Below are 20039 nucleotides of genomic sequence, written 5' to 3'. Positions count from 1 at the left end.
GCGATAACAATTGTATATTATCCTGCCTATGAGTATAACGAGAAGTTCTTGCTTCTTGAATAACAACGAAGAAAATGAGAAGCTTTTACTCTGTTATGGTTTCACGGCCAAGAATACATGACGCGTGAAATAATTAAGATGCATCTTGCGATAAAGTCGATAGCGGCTCGGCAAACATCGCCGAGGAGTAAAAAATGTCCCAGTTTTACTCGGGGTTAACTGAGATCTGCGGTATTTCTTTGAACGACAGGTTGAGTCCCGTACAGCGCGAGTTTCCCTCAGAGTCCGAGAATTGGCTTAGCTGCACAGTTATCGAGTTATATTCCGGTACAAAATTTCAAACTGTTCTCACACCCACGCGTCGATGTCAAGTTGTAACAAATTCAGAAGAAAGAAACGGAGGAACGAAAAAGAAAAACATGACATAGCTGTAGGAAGGCCAGCTATAAAAATTTCATGCAAAACACACAACCGCGTTCGACGAACTGTAAGAAAATACGTACACAATCTATATTTCAACACATTTTCTCTCAAATTCAATATCGAACTTACATACCTACAAAATACAATATCGTAACTTCTGTAAAGGTTACGTGACATGAATTGACAGCTGACAGCAGCCAAACTTTCTAATAAACTCGATCGCCAGCCAATTCTTTGCATCACTAATCACTTTTAATTAGGGTGCCGTACGACTTACTCGATTTACGGTAGACTAGATTCACAGTACGGGATGCTGTAAATCGAACCGTATTATTCAATCGGAGATGTATCGATATTTTTATAGCGTAAGTGGCCCTGCTAGTATTACGGGCAACTGTCAATTCCGTGCAATACCATCGTATACAAATGAGACGGTTATTGACTCTTAAACGTACGATGTGAACGCGATCGAATAATTAATCAGTTTACTATAGCACCACTGTGATTTTATGTTTCAGACTGAATACGGAGTGCGTTATTGTCCCCCAGCAAGGTGAAAAATCTCAGGGGAAGAAGAAGGGTAAATAATAAAGTGGACGGCATTAAACAGCTGTTTTACTGCAAATTAAGGTAAATCAATCGTACTTATAATGCACGTCTTTCTTATCGCAGAAAATATAATAGTCTCAGCATTCGTTGCCGTAACTTTTATAACCAATACCGTAAATAACGTCGACTCTGCTAATGGATTAAAAACGCATCGACTTGTGAGAATAGAGTAATTCGTCGTATCTTGGAATACTTTAGGAACTCGTAAAGATCGACGATCGTAGATTCTAACCGTTTCGATCAACTTTGATCGAAGGTTGTTGAAATTTATTCATCCTTTATTGCACTGTCGATTGGAAGCAAGAGTCATTTGTCTCTTGATCATTGTGCCAAGTGTTTTCTCACTAACGTATCAATCAACCTTTTGTAAGGTACGTATTTCCATTCCTGTTTCTCCGAACTATTAGAATTGAATCGATTATTCTTATTTACCAAAGCTTCTTTACCGCACCTGATTATGGAAGTATTAAAGGAAATAGTTTCACACAACTTTTATAACCGATGCTGCGAGAATTCGAGCGTGTTTCTAAGTTTCACCGTTTTCCGAAAATGTCTCAGCTATCAGAGAGCCAGAGCTGGCAATCTGTACCGCAGCACGTAACGCAGCCTCGACTGGCGGAAACGCGAAATTAAAAGTGAATTTGAATGAATAATTTATGCGAACCCTGTTACAGCCGAGCTTCGGTCTACAGCCTGCACTGCAGTACCTATCCTACTACATTCCATCCGATATATACCGGTCGCGCTTTACAATAACTATGACATCTGCATAGCTTTAGCTTACCTGAATATTTAACGCGTTATATACCTACGCAGCTCGTACCTACAGGGTGTTCCATTACAGGAGATGTTTCGGTGAAATTATTAGTTTGTTTTTATTTTCATTTTCGTACCAGACATCGAGCTCTGATCAAAAATTCTTTCTACAAATTTAAAAATTACGAAAGTATCTGATGTACGGAAAAGGAAGTTTTTCGGACACATTCTTCTCCGAATGATTACATTCGCTCCTCTATCGCCGAAGGAACTAAAATTTGAATGGAACATGCATGCCACCGTACATGAAACGAGCAATTTCAGCAAACACCCTTGATGAAAAAGAACACTTATTTCGGTAATTTGAAAACTTTTATACCGGGACCAGTGTTGTGATGTCTTGAAAAGTAAACCTCAAAATGAACACCCTGTATATAACGCTTCTACATCGCACTACTCTACCTGAATAATTTTGACAAAACTTGTACCTAACACGTCTTTGGGACGGTCACCTTTGTCGAATTTTTTTGTTGTTTTTTTTTCTATCCTTTTCGACGCTCCATTCCAGTTTCGACAGCTTTTAAACCCCAGCTGCGGACACCTTGCTTGTCCACGGTTGAATTTCAACCTGGAAGCGTGATGAAATCGCATATGCTTCTGCATTCAATTGCCCGTTTTACCGTGTACCTACCTGCTTCTCTCTGTCTGCCGGACTGTCTGAGACCGTCTGTCTATCCGCCCTGCTGTCTACCTCGATGTTGCAAGTTTATGTGTATCTGTTCTGTGTAAACAGATAAAAATTTCGTGATAATAAATTGGAGAAAATTGATAATCAAGGTAGACCGATCTCGAGATTAGATGAGTGTAGATTCAGTGTGTGTGTGTGTGTACCTACAAAGCACGAGGGGGATCGGGCGATAAGGTCTATTTATATTTCCGCTACAGTTTGTAATGGTCTCTTTTAATGATTTCAGGGAAAAAATAACTCTCGAATATCGGGCATTATGCTGTACGATGACGGAGACGTGGTTTATTGTTAAAATACCGGTTTACACCTGCATAGAAGAGATATTTTTCTAGCGACGGCGGCATGATCGATTAAATTTATCTCTGTACAGACCTTGTTTACGATCTTGGCATGTGGAATTTACAGTGAACGAGAAACGTCTGACATCGCCTTGAAGTATTCCCAGCATGGAAAAACAACAAGGCGACAAAGTTAATCGTCGAACAAGTTTGTTTTTTTCTGATTCAATATAAGTATTACGTCTGAGAACAAAACTTAGTATTTGGGAGTTTCCAAATTTTTATGTACAAACGAATAAACCATCCCCAATATTAAAATGATGTCCCGAATTATTTTACGTGATTTCTTTCAGATGCGAGGGTTTAAGGATTAGCAGGATTCGACGGTCCCTCGTAAACGTAGGGATTCGGGTTTGCAATATTAGCTATATTGCGGATTTATATATTCAGAGTGATTTACTGCAGCGGGGTGGTCCTTTTACCCGCGGGGAATCCCGGTACAATAATTGACTTGGGAATATTTGCATCTCCGTATTTGGTTCTGTATCGATTTCTTGTCGTCAAGCATCGGAGAGTTTTACGGGTACACGTACAACATAAAGTATACACGGCGTGATGGACGACTGCAAAATTAGCGATATATTGACATCGGTTGAAACTGTGCGGTTGCCACGGAGCCTCGAAATTTCGTTTCTTACGTCTCGACGAGGATCGATCTCTCGGCGATTGAGAAATACCGAGTATTCGCTCAAATCGTGAGCTAGAACAGTCGTCCGCTATCGCGATTCAATCAAGGATTGACTCAGTGCTTTCCATAATTTGCATGTCATTCCGTATCCTCTTCGACGGGCATCGATCGCCGCCGTCCAGGGTATAATTTGCTAATGTTTATGAAAAGAACCGTTCTACCAATCGAGAATCTTCTCAACGTAACATCGTAACCAGACACCGAGTTCGATTTCGTATGTAGAACACTGCAAGATAGCTTATACGTAAAAACCGTAACGATATCAAGGTCTGTTTCAGTCGATTAATTTATTCGTTCTGTGTGACACACAGGAAAGAAAAACACCAAGCTAAAAGTCATATTCAGCTATTTTATCGCGAGTTGATTAGAGCAAATTTGTTCACGAGACGTTTTTTCGCCTGTTATGTAATGGTACATTTAAACTCTGTACGAATATACCTAATTTTTGCACGTAGGACAGCTGAATTTACAACCACACTTGCAGTTAAGTATATCGAATAATGGCCTTCCTAATCGAGTTGCAGGTACAACCTCCGTCGACGTTATAATTTGGTGTAACGCCAGGTACTTAATGAAAGATGAAAAAGGAATCGGTGAAAAATCACCGAAGAGTTTTTTCCTCTTCAAAAATAAAACCGTTCAATATTGTTGCAAAAACGTAATCGCCGGTAATAACGTGGTACGGGTATGTGATGTATGTACAACGTATATACCCCGCGTGATATGTATCTACCTACCTACTAATACGACCTTCTGGCTTTAACGCGTCGATTTCATTTTTTTCTCCAACATGGTTTTTACTTAATATTCTTTTTTCCCATTATTTTATACTCTGCTGGAGATAAGTAGTTAATAAGTTTCTATTGTTTCTTATCGTGGTTTGAGCAGCGTCACGCCATGTCCCTTCTCTGGCCACGTCGCCGGTCCCTCCTCTTCCTCCTCTTCCTCTTCTTCCTCCTCCTCCTTTCCCTCCTCCTCCTCCTCCTCCTCCTCCTCCTCCTCCTCCTCCTCCTCCTCCTCCTCCTCCTCCTCCTCCTCCTCCTCCTCCACCACCACCACCTCGTACTCTCGCCACTTTAGACAACGCAGTGTGCGTGCGTGTCTGTGAGCAGAGTATGAGGCAGGCACATGCCTATACTGTACGTATTATTTTCAGGCACCGCAGAAACTCGGAGGGCCTACACAATGCATGTCTCCGCACACTCGCTCGACAGAAACTTCGGAGTCGAAGGCGAGTCACGAATGACTCGTGCATGGCGTGGTGGGCAGGCACACATTACACATCATGTATTTACCTGCTATGATAATAATTATACGCATAACGCGCGTTTCGTGCAGACTTTTTTTTTAGATTTCTTCCATCTTTCTTTTTTTACATACTCCATTTCTCGCTCTCTTCCTCCATGCATGCCTCGTCGTACCGGGGTCCAGATTTTTTTTTTTTTTCGTTCTCGGGCCCCGCGCAGGCCGCTACAAATGAACTCATCCGGAAACTATAGCTCTCGAAATGAGCGGTGAGTGATTATTAAGAGTGAATATAACAGCCAAAAACAGTGTCATTTGACTCCGTCGGTACAGACTGGCTAACTCTTAAGCCTGTAACGAAGTCAAGTCGGCTGGTAGGCTAACGGAACCAGAACACTGCCTACATATGATGTCTTTTGCGCTCTCCGAGTCTTTCCCGACAGGTACCTTTACCTATCTACCTCTTTAAGCTTTCGAATTTTAACCCACAAGCCGATTAGGGTTCAGTTTTAACAACCGCGGGAGAGTCGACGGAGCGTCTCGCAAATCAGCAACGGAGTCGCTGACTCATTCGGTTGTTTGCGTAACGCAAATACACTTACCTGTGCATGCCTGTCGCTTGCGGCGAGTGTGTGCGTGTGCGTCTATGCCTACGTGCCTAGTCATACGTGCGTGTATACATACGTGGCTTATACATGATATATTCTACACATCCCGCGGCTCTGTACATAAAAAAAAAGCAGCGCGCGCTCGCGATCTCGTATTATACCTGCACCTCCCCCTCCTCCAACCTATACGTGCTCTTATGTACAGTAAAACAGTAGTCACTTTCAAATGTACATGAACGAATAATTATAACTCACCGCTTTGCGATTCTAGAAGCATCGCGCGACACCGAATAATACACGAATATGTTTGGTAGTACACCCAATGCTCGTTGTATTAATTAATTTTCCAGATTCCATATCGTCATCTGCGCATATTTATCCCGAATTTTTGGCCATTTCTTAACGTGTTTTCACATTGAATCATCCGATACTTGTACAAGCATCCGTGAAACCATACCAGAACCGTCTTCTCCTCGAACCCTTTATCACCGTGTCGCTTTCTTCTAATTCGCCATTGATTTACAATACGCAACGCAAGATTGTTCGTTATAAATTATACAAGTATTAACACTGCATCTGGAACAGCGGTAAATAATAGTAGGTGTGATTTTGTTGAAATTCAACACCCGTAGGACTGTACGACCGTATTCACTCGTCGTTAATTTTCGCTTCTGGATAAAGAGTGATAATTTTCACGCTGTTATAACAGGTAGGAAGCCGCGGTCTTTCGCAGCACCTATTATACGATACCTACTACGCCTGTATAATATAAGGTAGGAGAGGCAGAGCGCAAGCACGCTGCAGCATCTGGTAGCGAGCGTTGACTGCCTGTCCCTGACCCACATCTCCGTGCTTACCCTTCTAGGTATACCTACGTATAATATCGCGGTGATCCTCTGTCCGCACTGCTCCATGCTCCACCGGTGTAACACAAGCGAATGCTAAGCGCGCGACTCTGCGCTACGCCGAGCCGTAAGTACCAATACCGTAAGTAACGTCTAATGTAAGTATCCCAGGGACAAGGCTTCGTGCAGCAGGCGTGCTCGGGTCGTCTGTCGGTTGCTTCGGCTGCTGGTCTTTCCATTACACGCGCTTATAACTAAGTGAGTGAGACCAGGGGCTGTTATCCTGGGCCTCCTCCAGACCTCCTCGGTCCTTCCTAGACGCGTACCTGCGTCTTTAATGACGAAGAATCAACGGCACCAGGGGTGCGAAAGAAGCGCTTAGAGGAGGTTTATTGGGTTTTTGAGAGAATCCTCGAAGCGACAATCTTTTAGTATTTTTCACTATTCAACCATTGTAATTTACCTACACGTAGCTCGAGACAGCGACGTGTACATGCAAACGTCTTACTTTCGTGGCTATATGTATATATTTATACGTGTGTAATATTTATTACAGTTTCGCAAGGCGGAGAAGTACGCTGACTACAATAGGTGTATATGTGTATATGTGTATACGTATATTATAGTCAAAAGGCCGCGTTATCATCTTTACACATTTATTATCGTGTTTGTCGATAACTATCGTACCCTGCAAGATTGTTGAGAAAATATTAGCTCGCCATGTGTACGTACACGTATTATTGTGTACCTGTAATAAACTTGTTCCTGTGTTGAATGTTAACAATAAAATTAAATATAACTAAATCAGAGGTAAAAAATTAAAAAATATAAAATGGAAGATAAAACAACAAAAATATAAGCAATACGCTGCGTTGAAGTTTACCGAATGCCGTGTGTTATTCTTTACCAAGATATCGCGCGAGGGTTTCGAACAAATTTACGGTCGATTAGAAACGGCTGTTGTAGCGATCTTTACCCACGCGTTTACACAGCACGTACGTCTAATGCACGTATATCGCAATGTACCTAGGTGTGCAAATAAATCGAAATATCTGGGGTCCAAGAATAGTTATACCTTTGTACCGAGTACTTGCTTGTTGCAAGTTTATTTGTACGGCTGTTGTTGCAGTACCAACAACCGTCGGTGTCTGTACGATCTTCAGCAAGTTGAACGAAATTTATTATCGTTTTGTTTATCGCATGTTTATAAATTTTCCACCCTATAATCGCATGATCCATCATACTTTACACTTCGAATATATCTATCGCATTGTTCTGCAAGGAATACCAATTTTTGGTGCATCCTGTGTAGAAATTTATTTGTAGGCCCAGGTTTGGGCGTTTGAATTTGGCAGTAAACACAGGTTCCTTGATCAGACCCTGATCAGACTTTGGGGAACAATATATCAGGGTTAATAATTTTTTCAAAGTGCGTAACAAATTATTTAGTTTTATATTATAGACACAAAGAGAAGGCTACCGCAAACGGTAGCTGGATAATGATTGGGATTAACCGTACATTTAAAGAGTCACGATTCAACATTTGACGGATACTGAATATCATATCGGCATCAGCCGTGCCAGGGTGTACAAAGAGTGCGAACACAACTTCGTTACTTTGTTAATAATTATACTCGAAGTGATTTTTTTCGCGTTATAATTGATGGAAAAAATTCGACCTTACAAAAAGCCTCGTGTATGACTTGATGGCGGTAATCAATAATAATTATCCTATCAAGATTTATTCGTACAAACGAAGTTGGATCAGAACTGTTTATTGAAACGATGTTTCATTTTCAAACGATAAACATCTAAACTTCTGCGGTTGCCCCACGCTTTGAATGAAAAAAAAAAAAACATTTTGTAAGTCAGATGAGAAACTCCCAGTCCTTTACACTCCTTACTCTTTCGTGTAATTGTGCATATATAGATCGTAGATATCATTCATTGTTCCTTCTGTTAACGCGTAATCATCATTTACCTGCCCAAAATCATGACCGTAATCTTGAGCGACACAAAGACCCCGTTTCTTCGAATCGTGAGTGCGTGGCCTTACCGCTTTCAAGTTTTCTTTAACATTAATTAAGGGTACGGCTACAGGAAGAACAACCTAAATAAATCTTGACATTCATTTTACATTATTATATCCCTGCGGGTGTTGAAGTACTGTGTAATTTTTCAATGCAAGGACTTGAATTAATAACTGTACGTGCAATGCGTAATTGCAAAGACTGTCGATAGTGTTGAGCAACGGTAAAGATCGCGTATAGTATATTATAGGCGTGTCGACACACTCTGTGCAGTCTACATCCTATAATAACATGGTAATATTGAATCAGCGCGGCAAGGGTCTGGAACAAGTAAATCCACGGAACACGGTCCTAAGTCAAGTTAAAGATTTTAATATTCCGGTTAAGATGCGAGATTTGATTTATTTCACCTACGACACCTTCATCCGTGACTTTTCATAAAAATTTTCATCAACTTATCCACCAAATTTTTATATCATTATGCCTCTACACAATGAACGGTCCGGCATTTCGTAAAACGGAAGATGAAAATGCAGAATCAGTGTAAATCAAGCTCCTTTACTTTTCGTCAAGCTTACATTCTTTCAAACATTTATTCTAGCGTGTTGTCATTTTGAACGTTAAAAAAAAATCACGAATATTTAACCGAATGAGGAACAAAACGATCTGAGCAAAAAAAAAAATGATTTCCGCATTATTTCTCGTTAAGTACAGGGTGAAATCGAAATTTCCCACGGACGCCGGGAGATGGCTGCAAGTAAAAGTTAATATAACTTATACCGGCGGAGTAGTTTTCTGATTACAAATTACTCAGTTAAGTAGCGACAGGTATTCACGAATGAAAGTTCCGATTACAGGGAACCATCGGTTCCTGCCTTACCTATTTACGTGATTAATTTATGATTTGGTATTGCCAGCTTCCACGTCGTTCCTCCAGCGTTGTTGTTGCCTATCATGACAATTAGGTGTTCCCTAGAATATAGTTCCTATTTTTTAATCTCACGACACGCGTGTGTTACGTTTACCAATCTTATCGCAAACTATCGCAACAAATATAAAAGATGCCACAGAGTTTTGCAAATTAAACATTAATTGCATGAATCAGTTGAAGCGGAAAAGGCAAATATTTTCCACGATCCATAAGCAGAAATCTCTTATTTCATAAGACATATTTTCCCGTCTCTCTAGCGGTAGCAACGAACTGTACGAATTCACCCGGAAACGCCATAGATTTCGTCGCCTTGATTGCGAGTACAGAGCGTATAAATCAGTGGAAAAATGAAAACATGACCCACAAAGGCCGAAAAATAGTTGCAACTGTTGCGCTTACCGCACCTGGCGCGATTCAGTGATAACGATTTTGATCTTCGTGCAGGGGCTTCGCAATATGTACGCATATGATATACATTACGTTGTATACCGTATATTCATGCACAAAACCACTCGTGTACGAGCTGTAGAAAATGAAAAAGAAAGACATCATCGAAAGATAAGTTGTATGTGTATAGAAATAAAAAATCCGAAATGCTGTACTCGTGACGTCATTCAAACGTCAGAGCTACAGAGTAGACCGTATAATACGTGATAGTCACGAACATTTATACATACATAGTTTTGAGATATTCTTGGCGGACCCGCGGACCTGTTTTCGTGACAGTCACTCCATCAATCACTCAGCTAAGATATAATTAATGATATCCGATTAAAAGTTGAAAACAGAGTTTTTATCTCGACAATTACCTCACCGATTCAAAGTGCTGCACGTGCCTTTATACATCGATACTTCGTGTATGCGAAGATGCCGTCATGTTCGCAAAATTTGCATGTACGTATACATACTCGTACGTACGGCAGTCAGGGTCATTATGCCTAGTGCACGATTTATAGAATGAGCGGCTTCTCGTAGTGGTGAAAAAAAATTTCCCATTTTCTCCAGGCGAAAGGCCTCCTTCCGCGACGCTTCATATCCACCCGATATTATCATGCGCAATCCTATGCAAATTTCAACCACGTCTAATATTCGCGATGTCGACTCTACGCTATAATTCGCAGGCATGTGTGGCCGTAAGCACTGGGCTTGTGTTTTGCGAAATCGCATCGCGAATGCCACGCACTTGCAGGTATTGTACGTTTCAACGCAGCTGAACCTAAGACAGCAGCTCAAAAAATATGGGAGGGAAACTGGGAAGACGCATATCCGCGTATAAAGTTATATTGTTCCACCGTTTCCGATGAGGATGCATTTCAAGAACGCAGGTTGTCCGTATCTGTACAGAGTACATATGTCGAATAGAAAATTACTGATTTGCGTTCAAATTAAATGCCCCGCGAACATTACGATCTACCCATCGTTGAATGAAAAAAGAAAGTACGCATAAGCTTGGAAAACTGGTTCTCCTGCCAAAATTAACCAAATCGAATTGATCAATTTCGCATGCGGCTGACTCATACGAAACCTGCGCGTGTAGTGTATACATATAATTGACTATGTATCGCGGATTAAATTTGTACATTTTTAAACATCGAATTATAGATTTCCGGTTTTCGGTTCACTGAGAACAATAGGTCAGCGTCTACCTTCGCATTGTCTATGATAACGAGAACGCAGCTTCGATGGTGATTTTATAACTCGACAGTATCTATTGTGCTGTGCAGCACACGCTCGCCCTTTATCGGTGTGCATATGCGTACAAATACAATGGCCATGTGCCCGGTGTACACGTGGTGGTTGTGTGTATGTTGCACATGCATACAGACCTCTGAACAGCGCCCCGCGAAGCTATTATAGAGCCGTGTTATACATAGATTACAGTACGCATAGGGCAAGTTCGAGAACGTTCTGAGATATGCATGTATGTATGTATGTGTTATTTTATGTAATGCCGCTGTAGTGACAAGTTGATCCGTCAAAAATAATCGGAGAATCGTACAGTTTCTCGAAAAATATTTACACTTGAAAGAGCAACGAGTGATAAACTTTGTTAATTGAAAGAGCACATATAAGACGCTATAATATAACGCGATATGAGATAACCGTGCACATAATACTCCGTATTTAAACAGCAATTCCGATTACAAACGTATATATGGTTTAAGATTTGCGGTTGTATGTTACGATACACGTACAGTGTTGGTGAATCAGCGGCGCGAGTGAATCGCTGGAAGAGTCTCCGGTAGTGAGACCATGTAGATGATAAATTTCAACAAATTTCAAATATTATACGCTCGAGGTGCAGGTGAGCGAAGATCGCAAATGGCTGCGATATCCGACAGCCAAAGAACGACGTGTAATATTCACCGGTTCTTCTGAATTTCTACAGAACCGAGAGTACCGGCCTCGGTATATTTCAACGCTACGTATTATTTCCGAGACGTTTAATTTATTAAAATCTATTCAAACTGTACGTGTAGGCCGGTATAAGATAATCTGAACAAGGTAACCGCATCATCTCTACCGTAAACCATCTCTTCCTAGTTTACCAGGCTCCGGAGCTTGTGCATCGCTTTTCTCTGCATCGTAAATTTTTGTACACAATTAGGAAAACGGAAATAAAAACAGAATATCAGATTAAAATGCCGAGTTTTTGTTCCGAACAATGTTCGGAATATGTACAGAGCGATCGCTTTTGCCACTGAATAGACCATACGAGTCTAATACCTAAATTGTTTTGTACAACGGAATAAATTTCTCTAAAGCACGAGTTGGACGTACATACATCCATGAAATATATGTATGTATGCACGAATCCCAATATAACACATTGGCATGGAAGAGGTGAGTTTGGAGAACTGGGGAACGAAGCCTGCTTGAAAAGCAACGGGTGAATGAAAAACGGCATGGATTTAAAGAGTTAGTGCACTCGAACCGCTGAACTTAATACCTAATTAACTTTAACTCTTTCTGTAGTACCAAGTTACAAGAGCTCATCAATTATGCAATACAAAACCCATCGTAACTTATACAATTCATGGTACCTATATCGCTCGATCCACGTCAAACCGGACGTTTTTTGGTAAAAAATTATAATAGTGATTCCGAGTTTTTTTCATATTTTTCAGGCACATTCTACACGTGAAATAATGGAGTACGTGTTTCGTGAAAAAATGTCGATTTTCTTTCAAGAAGATATGCACGGTTGTAATTTGCAAGAATTCACAAATACGTCGCGCGTAGGAACATTCAAACGACTGTATCGTCGAACCCATTAGTCGCGCAAAAAATGCAAGAGACCGATTTTCGATACCTTGAGTCGTTCTATGTAATGGTGTGTTTCAAATTTGCGTTTGACGTTAGTAAATTATCATTTATTTGTTTATGAATTTCATTAGCCTCTTTCATCATCAACTTATCCCCACTTCAATTCTAAAGAAACAGTGAAAATTTGAAAATGGGACTCATACGGGCTCTATATTTAAAAACATCTTTTTAAAGGTCTCTTCGACAATATTGAATACTTTATGATAAGATGAACGTCAGAAAAAAATCAACCACAATAAAGACGATAAGAAAATTAAATGTGAATAATAATAATAACGCCCAAGTCATCAGTAAATTGTTTGAACAAAACATTGTTTTATAAATTTATAAAAAATTCTGCAAAAATTCATGTGCACTTATAAAACTTAACGAATTCATTTCACATGACCAAAAACCATTCCCTAAAAATTTGTCGAACGCAAGTTTGAAATATACCACTACATATAATGACTTAAAATCATGAAAATCGACCTCTCGCATTTTTTTGTACAACTAATGGGCTAGATGATAGAGCAATTTGAATGTTCGCACGACGTTTTTTTTTTGTTTTTTTTGCAATTTTCAACCGTGCATATCCTTTAAAAAAATCGTAAATTTCTTTCGCGAAAGACGAGTTCCATTATTTCATGTGTAGATTGCGTGTGCAAATTTAAAACAACAATCGGAACCATTGATTATAATTTAGTGTCCCGTTTGACGTGGAATGAGTGATATACGGATTATTTATAGAAGCTAATGTGTCACGTTATTTTTCATCGTTCGAAGTGTCGCGTAGCGTAATATCAAAATCATTACAGCGATCGAATTGCATACCTAGCTATATGCTCTGCATATATTATAAGTATGTAGGTGGTGAGGGGTAATTAGGTATGAATAAAATCCAAGACATGTAATTTATTATTAAATTTTTTTTATTTTTGTCACTCCTACTGTAAATATTACAAATTAGAAATAACATCACATATATGTAATATATATATATATATACATATACATATATATATATATATATATATATATGTGTATATGTATACAGTTCTAAATACGAAAGATATTGCGAAGAGTCAAGTGATACTAGACCTATATAATGTATGTTTAGAAAATTGGATGCGATCGGAATACACCAAATCGGAAAATTCTACCGGTTTTACCCGATGACATTTATTCAAATATTACATACTATTGTGGCCCGCGTTATAGCTCTGCCTCTATTTATTTCTTTCTCTCTTTCTCTTTCTCTCTTTTCCTCTTGCTCTCTCTCTAAACTTTTATTCATATTGATACGCGTGAGATCGTGTTGTTGTCTCTTTGGTGTTTTAGTGAAATATTTTTCAGCTCGTTCACCATTTGGACGAATAAAAATATTTCTCTAAGACCCCTTTAACTTATGATGACTGCTTCAACTGAGTTCTTTCGACAAAGAGAAACAGAAATTTGGTTAAGATACAATACTGTCATGAACTGTGTTATCTATTATTCTAGTACCAATACTTCAAGATATCCGTCAAGAAAAAAACGAGAAAAATGGAAACAAAAAAATTGCGAAAATTATATACGTATTTACATAAGTTAATTAGAAGTGCACCGTGAAATTAGGCTTCAGTGTCTTTCGCTCGTCATAACGACGTTCGTCAAACACGGAAGCTTGTAATCGCGACTTTATACAAAATTATCAAAGAGCCTGCAATGCATACAGAAGTTCGATTATAATATTCGGAAGATTTTACTTTCTCTTTCTCTCTCGGTCTCCCTGCGCGAGAAAATTCGGTTCTATCGGTTTTAATACCCGTAAAGCTTACCGAAGGTTTTACGGGTATATATAAACCTCCATTTAAACCTGTACACATTTAGGTAAACCGAACGCAGAAACGCGCAGGAGTCACTGCCCAGAAATTGTCGTTACAAACATCATTCCGCATCTGTGCGTGCTATGCAGATATAAATACTTTATCGTAATATCGTTGTGTGAAAAATTAAATATTTCACATACATATATATATTCTTAAATATATATGTATATATGTAGATATATATTTTATAATTTGTTGTATTATTTTTTTCATCTTTATTTGTATTTTTTGTTATTATCTTCATTATAGACTTTTTAACTCAGTATAAAATATAGACAATAGCATTCTATAATCTGTTTCTAGATAATCATAATAATGATATAAGATCACATATATTGAAATTCGGAGGCCATCCGTCTGGTTTGATAAATTTTAACAAATCAAATAGACGAGGCACCACAATGGCCAGCTGTTAGAATCATGTACGGTATATTTTGCATGCCCTCAACGACCACGGAGTCGTTCGAACATTTGAATTCAAATTTACTATTGATTTTCCATTCGGTCCTATGTAGAATAGATGCAAGTAACGATTTAAATTTTTTTTCTTCTTATTTACTTTTTGTATTGCTTCAAACGGCATACTGATAGCCGCATATTCATCGCACAGCTCCGAAAATAGACAGGAGAAAAAAAACCTTAAAACTTATATTAATCACACTTGCTTTTTTTAATATCACAATACCACCAGCGGATCGGTATTACCTTTCCCTGCGGCGGATAATATATAAAAAAAATTCGAGATTATCGTAATAAGTGTAAAAAAAATATTTGAAAAAAAAAGGAAAGAAAAACATCTAAACAAAGCATTCGTTCGTTCGTTCGTTCGTTCGTTCGTCCGCTCGCTCGATCGATCGATCGATCGATCGAAACACCTCAAAATTATTTTTTGACACTGGTTCGTTTAATTGAATCCACAGGTACGGTTTTAAAAACTACGCTAAGGACAGTCGTTTGCACGCATAATTGAAAAGTAGAAAAGAATGAAAACAAAAATTATCAAACACTCTACGATTACTAACATGTTACACGGGAGAAAAAAAAAAAAAAAAATGAGAAAACTAAACCAAGAAACGAAACGAAACGAGAAAATTGGACAAGTCCGTGATTTGCAAAAAAAAAAATGTGAATTACGCGAAATGGCGAATGGGATGATTTGTAGCAGCCGGTAAAAGATTATACAACTTTTATCAGGATGAACGATAGACATGATGGTCCACGACCTGCACTTGAAGTAACTAAACCTAGCCTACTTAGACGACTAATATATATAATATATATATATATATATATAGGATATATATATATATATAGGATATATATATATATACACACATACATACACATATATATATATATATAATAAAACATCACTTTTACACTACATATCACGTGAAATTTGTTAAAAGTCTTAATGATGCATCTTCCTTAACGAAGACATTGTACCTCTTCTCAGAAGAGCTGACGCTAGTACTATAATTTGTTTTCTCTATCACAATATACTCCTACTGTTAGATTAAATATGTTTCCGATACATTGCAGCTGATCATCCCTCCAGTTTTCATATCGAATAATCAAAACATATTCAAAATGTGTTACTTCACGATAATGGTTTTAAAATCCTAACCATAGTAATATTACAAGACGATTTGCAAAATTTTTATATACCATTAAATATTCCAGCTGCAGTCTCTCCTCTCTCAGTTTTTGTATCTTCTATTTATGGACCTCTGCATGATTATTACTCGCTGCCCGTGAGGATGAGAAGATCTTCCAACAGTTGGAGATGTGCGGGCTGCATCAAAGAGTGTCCATACCAACTGGCACGTGTTAAGTTTGTGATCCGTTATTGTTAATGTTTTTCTCACTCATTGAGAAGTTGTTCATTTCACTCATCGGAATCAACAAAGGGTTCAATGATCTTGCTGGTAAGATCGGTACAGCTTCTTCTTTTCCAGAGTGAAATCTCTGCTGATCATTATTGTCCCACCGCGAGTAAGATTTCTGTAAAAAGAACAAAGGAAATCTCCCATCAGTCCTACATTTCCAACTCAAGCACCCAGTTTTCAAATTCGATCTAAAACCACATTTTCTTGAAACCTTATTTTTCATCCAAATTAATTGTACTCACTTGAGAAACTGTGGTAGCAGAATATGCCATGAGGTATGATCTTGCTTGAGAGTTAGGTAGAGCTCAAACGTGGAAATTGCACTGGGGTCGCACTGCACTCTGGAAAGCTTTCGGCACAAGCTGTCATTTTCGAAGCTTATGAACAACGTGCAGCCTCTGTAAATAAAAATTAACAATTTCGTTAAATTACGTGGATTCTGACGAGGATTGAAGTTGACAAGCAAACTACATCAGCAGTGTTACGAGTCTTGAAAATGTAAAAAATCTGTATAATTACCTAAGACCACAAGGCTCGTTCTCAGCCATGGCGAGCACTTCTCCTGCAATTCTGGGAAGAAGATCAGCAGGCAGTAAGACTTCGCCGCAAGCGAGCTGGGCATGTTTAGCTGCCCTGAGTTCAACCTCCAATCGCCTTGCCAACGCCTGGCAAGCACCGTCCAACTCTTCAGTGGCATATCCAGCTGTAAATAGAGGAAAATGAAATTTTGTTAGTTGGGTCGTCAATAATTTTCGTGGATTATAAAAATTAATAAAACCTAATTCTTGCTGAAAAAATCTACTGATAGTATGGCGACGTTACTAAAAATACGAAAAAAACATACATGATCTACAAACTGTAAGAATCGTATTTCTTGATTAATGAGTTAAAATCATTCGAAACTGAGAACAGTTTTTTACATCACAAAACGAGTTTTTCTGGTTCTTTGTTAAACATGTTTCAACTTTTTTATTATCAACTCGTTAACATCAATAGCATCTATTCGCGACCTTTCTGAGCTCCAAATTAAAACTAAACACTAAGTTTCAATTGATAAATAAGAATATGCTGTATATCTACATAAAAGAAATATAGACCGGTTCGCCGGGACGTTAGAAGGTCGGATAAACGTGATGCAACAACTCGCCAGTGTACGCAAAGTATGAATACAAACGTTAACGAAGGTATTTGAAATAGAAATTTTGAATAAAATCGGATATAACCCTTGTGAGACTTTTCTTGAAATCGTTAATTATCACGCGACATGAGATTTCGAACGAAGTTATTGCACTACAGCTGAGATTTTTAGCGAGACCAGCTGTGCCAGGCGGAGAGAAAAAGAAACCGTAGGAACTACGTGCTGAAGACGGAAAAGAAAACCCGTAATTACAGATTTTCCATTACATTTCAAGATTAGAGATTTTCTTATTACGACACGAATGAGCTGTTTTTACGTCCGAGAAAAAAAATAACACGGCAAGAAAATATCACGACGCGATTGTCTGGTAGTTACGTACCTCTGTTGTTGCTGAAATTCACATTCACCGGGCACGGTAGCACCTCCATTTCAAATTGAAAAATGATATTTCTCTTACAAACACAGTATTATAAAAGAAAAAGAAAACCACTACTGTTGGTTCGTAAGCTGGTGAAGAAGAAGATGAAGAAAATGTTCTGGTCAGTTCAACGGAACAAAAGATTACGTTAAATGAGCCGGCGGAGCTTTAGAAGAGCCACACAACCGTCACTTACTCGTCGTTCCAACAACTTGATTCGCCGGCACAGATGACGCGGTTTATATACCGGCTGCTCCCCTCTATCGTCCCCCACCAAATCGCCTAGCAACACCGGCTACGTGATGTCGCGCTCGCCTCGCACTTTGCTTTCGAGAAATGTCGTTAGGAGTCGGTTTTCCTCGGGTTTCAGGGAGGCTCGCCCATGCCCATCGCCCTACTAGTTTCCTGACAATATCGGAATATGTACGCTCTTTCATTTCGTACAAGTTTCAATCTTCTCGACAATTTTGCCCTTCTAATGTCTTACCAATTTACAATTTGGCAAGTCGCTCACCACCGGCAGAGAGCCACGATTCAGTCTAACGATGCGATCACTCGACGTAACTTAGATAAGCGAGCGAGCCGCGATGAACACCTGAAAGTGACGACTGTGTCATTTTCACGGGTGTAAATTGTGTGAGCGAGCTGTTTCTTTGTTTGGTGTGGCTCGATATACCTACATCGGTTCGCGTATGAAAATCCTACGCGCACGCTCTGTACTAAAAATTTCTGCTGTAATAACGATTTAGGATTACGAACTGTCCAACTTTGTTTCATCATCCCCCAGCCTTACGTGATACCCCTTATTTCTTTGTCGTCAGAAAAGCAAGCGATCGGCTGTTGTTGGTACAGACGTGTGATTTTTTCTCATAATTCTGTTCCATCGCTTGAAGCACATTTGTGCTCCGTACAGCACATTTTCTGTACCAACGTATAATATATGATATAATGTATACCTATACGTACGTACAGACCCTTACGATTATTCTGACGGATTCAAGGCCATCGGTGTAATCTGCCGCAACTTGTTCAACGTGTGAAACAGATGCGAACGGTGGCCTTGAATGTGTCAGAATCAATCTAAGGGTCCGTACAACGATCGCGGACTGTTTCATTGTTCGAATCGTATATACATGCATGCACGCATACCCGTACGCTTGCATAATGCAAATGGTGTTCTATCTGCGGTAAATACTTATGTATGCCGGTGTTACAGCTGTACATAGATCTACGACCGGTTCTTTCAATTCAGCACCGATTCTGACTAATCGCAACTCCGATACAATATAGAATTGAAAATCGCTAATTCTAGCTTCATCGTACGAGTGTGTAGTGCGCCGTCATCACTTGCACATAATATTACCATACAAGTATCTCGTATCGATCTGTACATACTAATGAGGTGATATTCTATTTGTTGAAACCTTCAAAAATTCTTCATCGCGAATTTCAATGAACGTGATACTTCAAGTGTTGCGCGAAGTTTGAAAAATTGGGGAACCTCGATAGACGTGACTTAATTTTTGTCTCATTACTGCGGAGGGTTTCCAGCTCTTCTACGATATTATAGAAGCTGCTAGCTCCGAAACGGCCTCCCTCCCAGGAAGTCGTCGTATTCGACAAGTCGAGACCGGTCTCAGCATGCGGTGATCTCGTTTGTGCTCGCACACTCTTGCGGTTCTGCCTCGCTCCGAGGTATAAAAACAATAATAATAATGATAATAACCGTAGAATCTATCGTTTCTGAACTTAAAACTTGACTATCTCTGCGGGATTTTATGGAGTGAAAATACTGTCTAGGGCTTGAAATGCTTTTGCGAAAAACAGTTTTCTTGTCATTTAGTCAACCATGTAGCCTGTACATTACTTTGAACCAAAATCTAATTAGACACACTTGATATAATAATATCTGTAAAAATCTGTAATCTCAATGTGATTATTGATTTTCTTGACCACACAAAACCTTGCCGATTACTTGTCGTTTAAAATTACTTAGATCAATAAGAAATTGATCACTGTTTGTACAATCGTTGATGGGGAATATTGAATTTGTATCATTTTGTGTAAGCTCATCGTCGCATGCTACGCACACACAGCGTGATTAATGCTGTACTCGATTCTTCCTCTTTGTTACATCCATTTAATTCATTCATGCGTAGTTATTTCTGTATTCACTAAATTAATTACCGATACGAA

At 39.1% G+C, this 20039-nt stretch overlaps 1 protein-coding gene and 2 long non-coding RNA genes across 3 annotated transcripts; 1 reads left to right on the top strand and 2 right to left on the bottom strand.

Annotated features, from left to right (window-relative positions):
* The first annotated feature begins 238 nt into the window (after positions 1–238).
* LOC124292898 lies at positions 239–3132 on the top strand. Its single transcript, XR_006902852.1, has 3 exons — positions 239–487; positions 942–1053; positions 2763–3132. It is a non-coding gene; the product is annotated as an uncharacterized LOC124292898 (long non-coding RNA).
* LOC124292936 lies at positions 2185–6380 on the bottom strand. The gene is made up of 3 exons (XR_006902897.1): positions 6291–6380; positions 2480–2569; positions 2185–2416 (listed from the first exon to the last, which is right to left on the bottom strand). It is a non-coding gene; the product is annotated as an uncharacterized LOC124292936 (long non-coding RNA).
* Positions 6381–13676: 7296 nt separating this feature from the next.
* LOC107222001 (protein charybde) lies at positions 13677–18066 on the bottom strand. The gene is made up of 4 exons (XM_015661194.2): positions 17805–18066; positions 16807–16990; positions 16530–16685; positions 13677–16402 (listed from the first exon to the last, which is right to left on the bottom strand). Exons 1-4 carry the CDS (start codon positions 17851–17853, stop codon positions 16312–16314), a joined length of 480 nt encoding a protein of 159 aa, XP_015516680.1. The 5' UTR covers positions 17854–18066; the 3' UTR covers positions 13677–16311.
* Between the last annotated feature and the right edge of the window lie 1973 nt (positions 18067–20039).

Source organism: Neodiprion lecontei, chromosome 1 (assembly GCF_021901455.1).
Source record: "Neodiprion lecontei isolate iyNeoLeco1 chromosome 1, iyNeoLeco1.1, whole genome shotgun sequence".
NCBI lineage: Eukaryota > Metazoa > Arthropoda > Insecta > Hymenoptera > Diprionidae > Neodiprion > Neodiprion lecontei.
Note: the sequence above shows the minus strand (reverse complement) of the source record. Positions and strands in the feature narration are given on the sequence as shown.

Excerpts from the sequence above, each read along its gene's own strand:
- LOC107222001 (XM_015661194.2), bottom strand. The coding sequence starts at position 17,853 with ATGGAGGTGCTACCGTGCCCGGTGAATGTGAATTTCAGCAACAACAGA. Across the intron at positions 16,991-17,804 it reads GAATTTCAGCAACAACAGAG|CTGGATATGCCACTGAAGAG; the intron begins GTACGTAACTAC and ends CTCTATTTACAG. Across the intron at positions 16,686-16,806 it reads AACGAGCCTTGTGGTCTTAG|AGGCTGCACGTTGTTCATAA; the intron begins GTAATTATACAG and ends TTTTATTTACAG.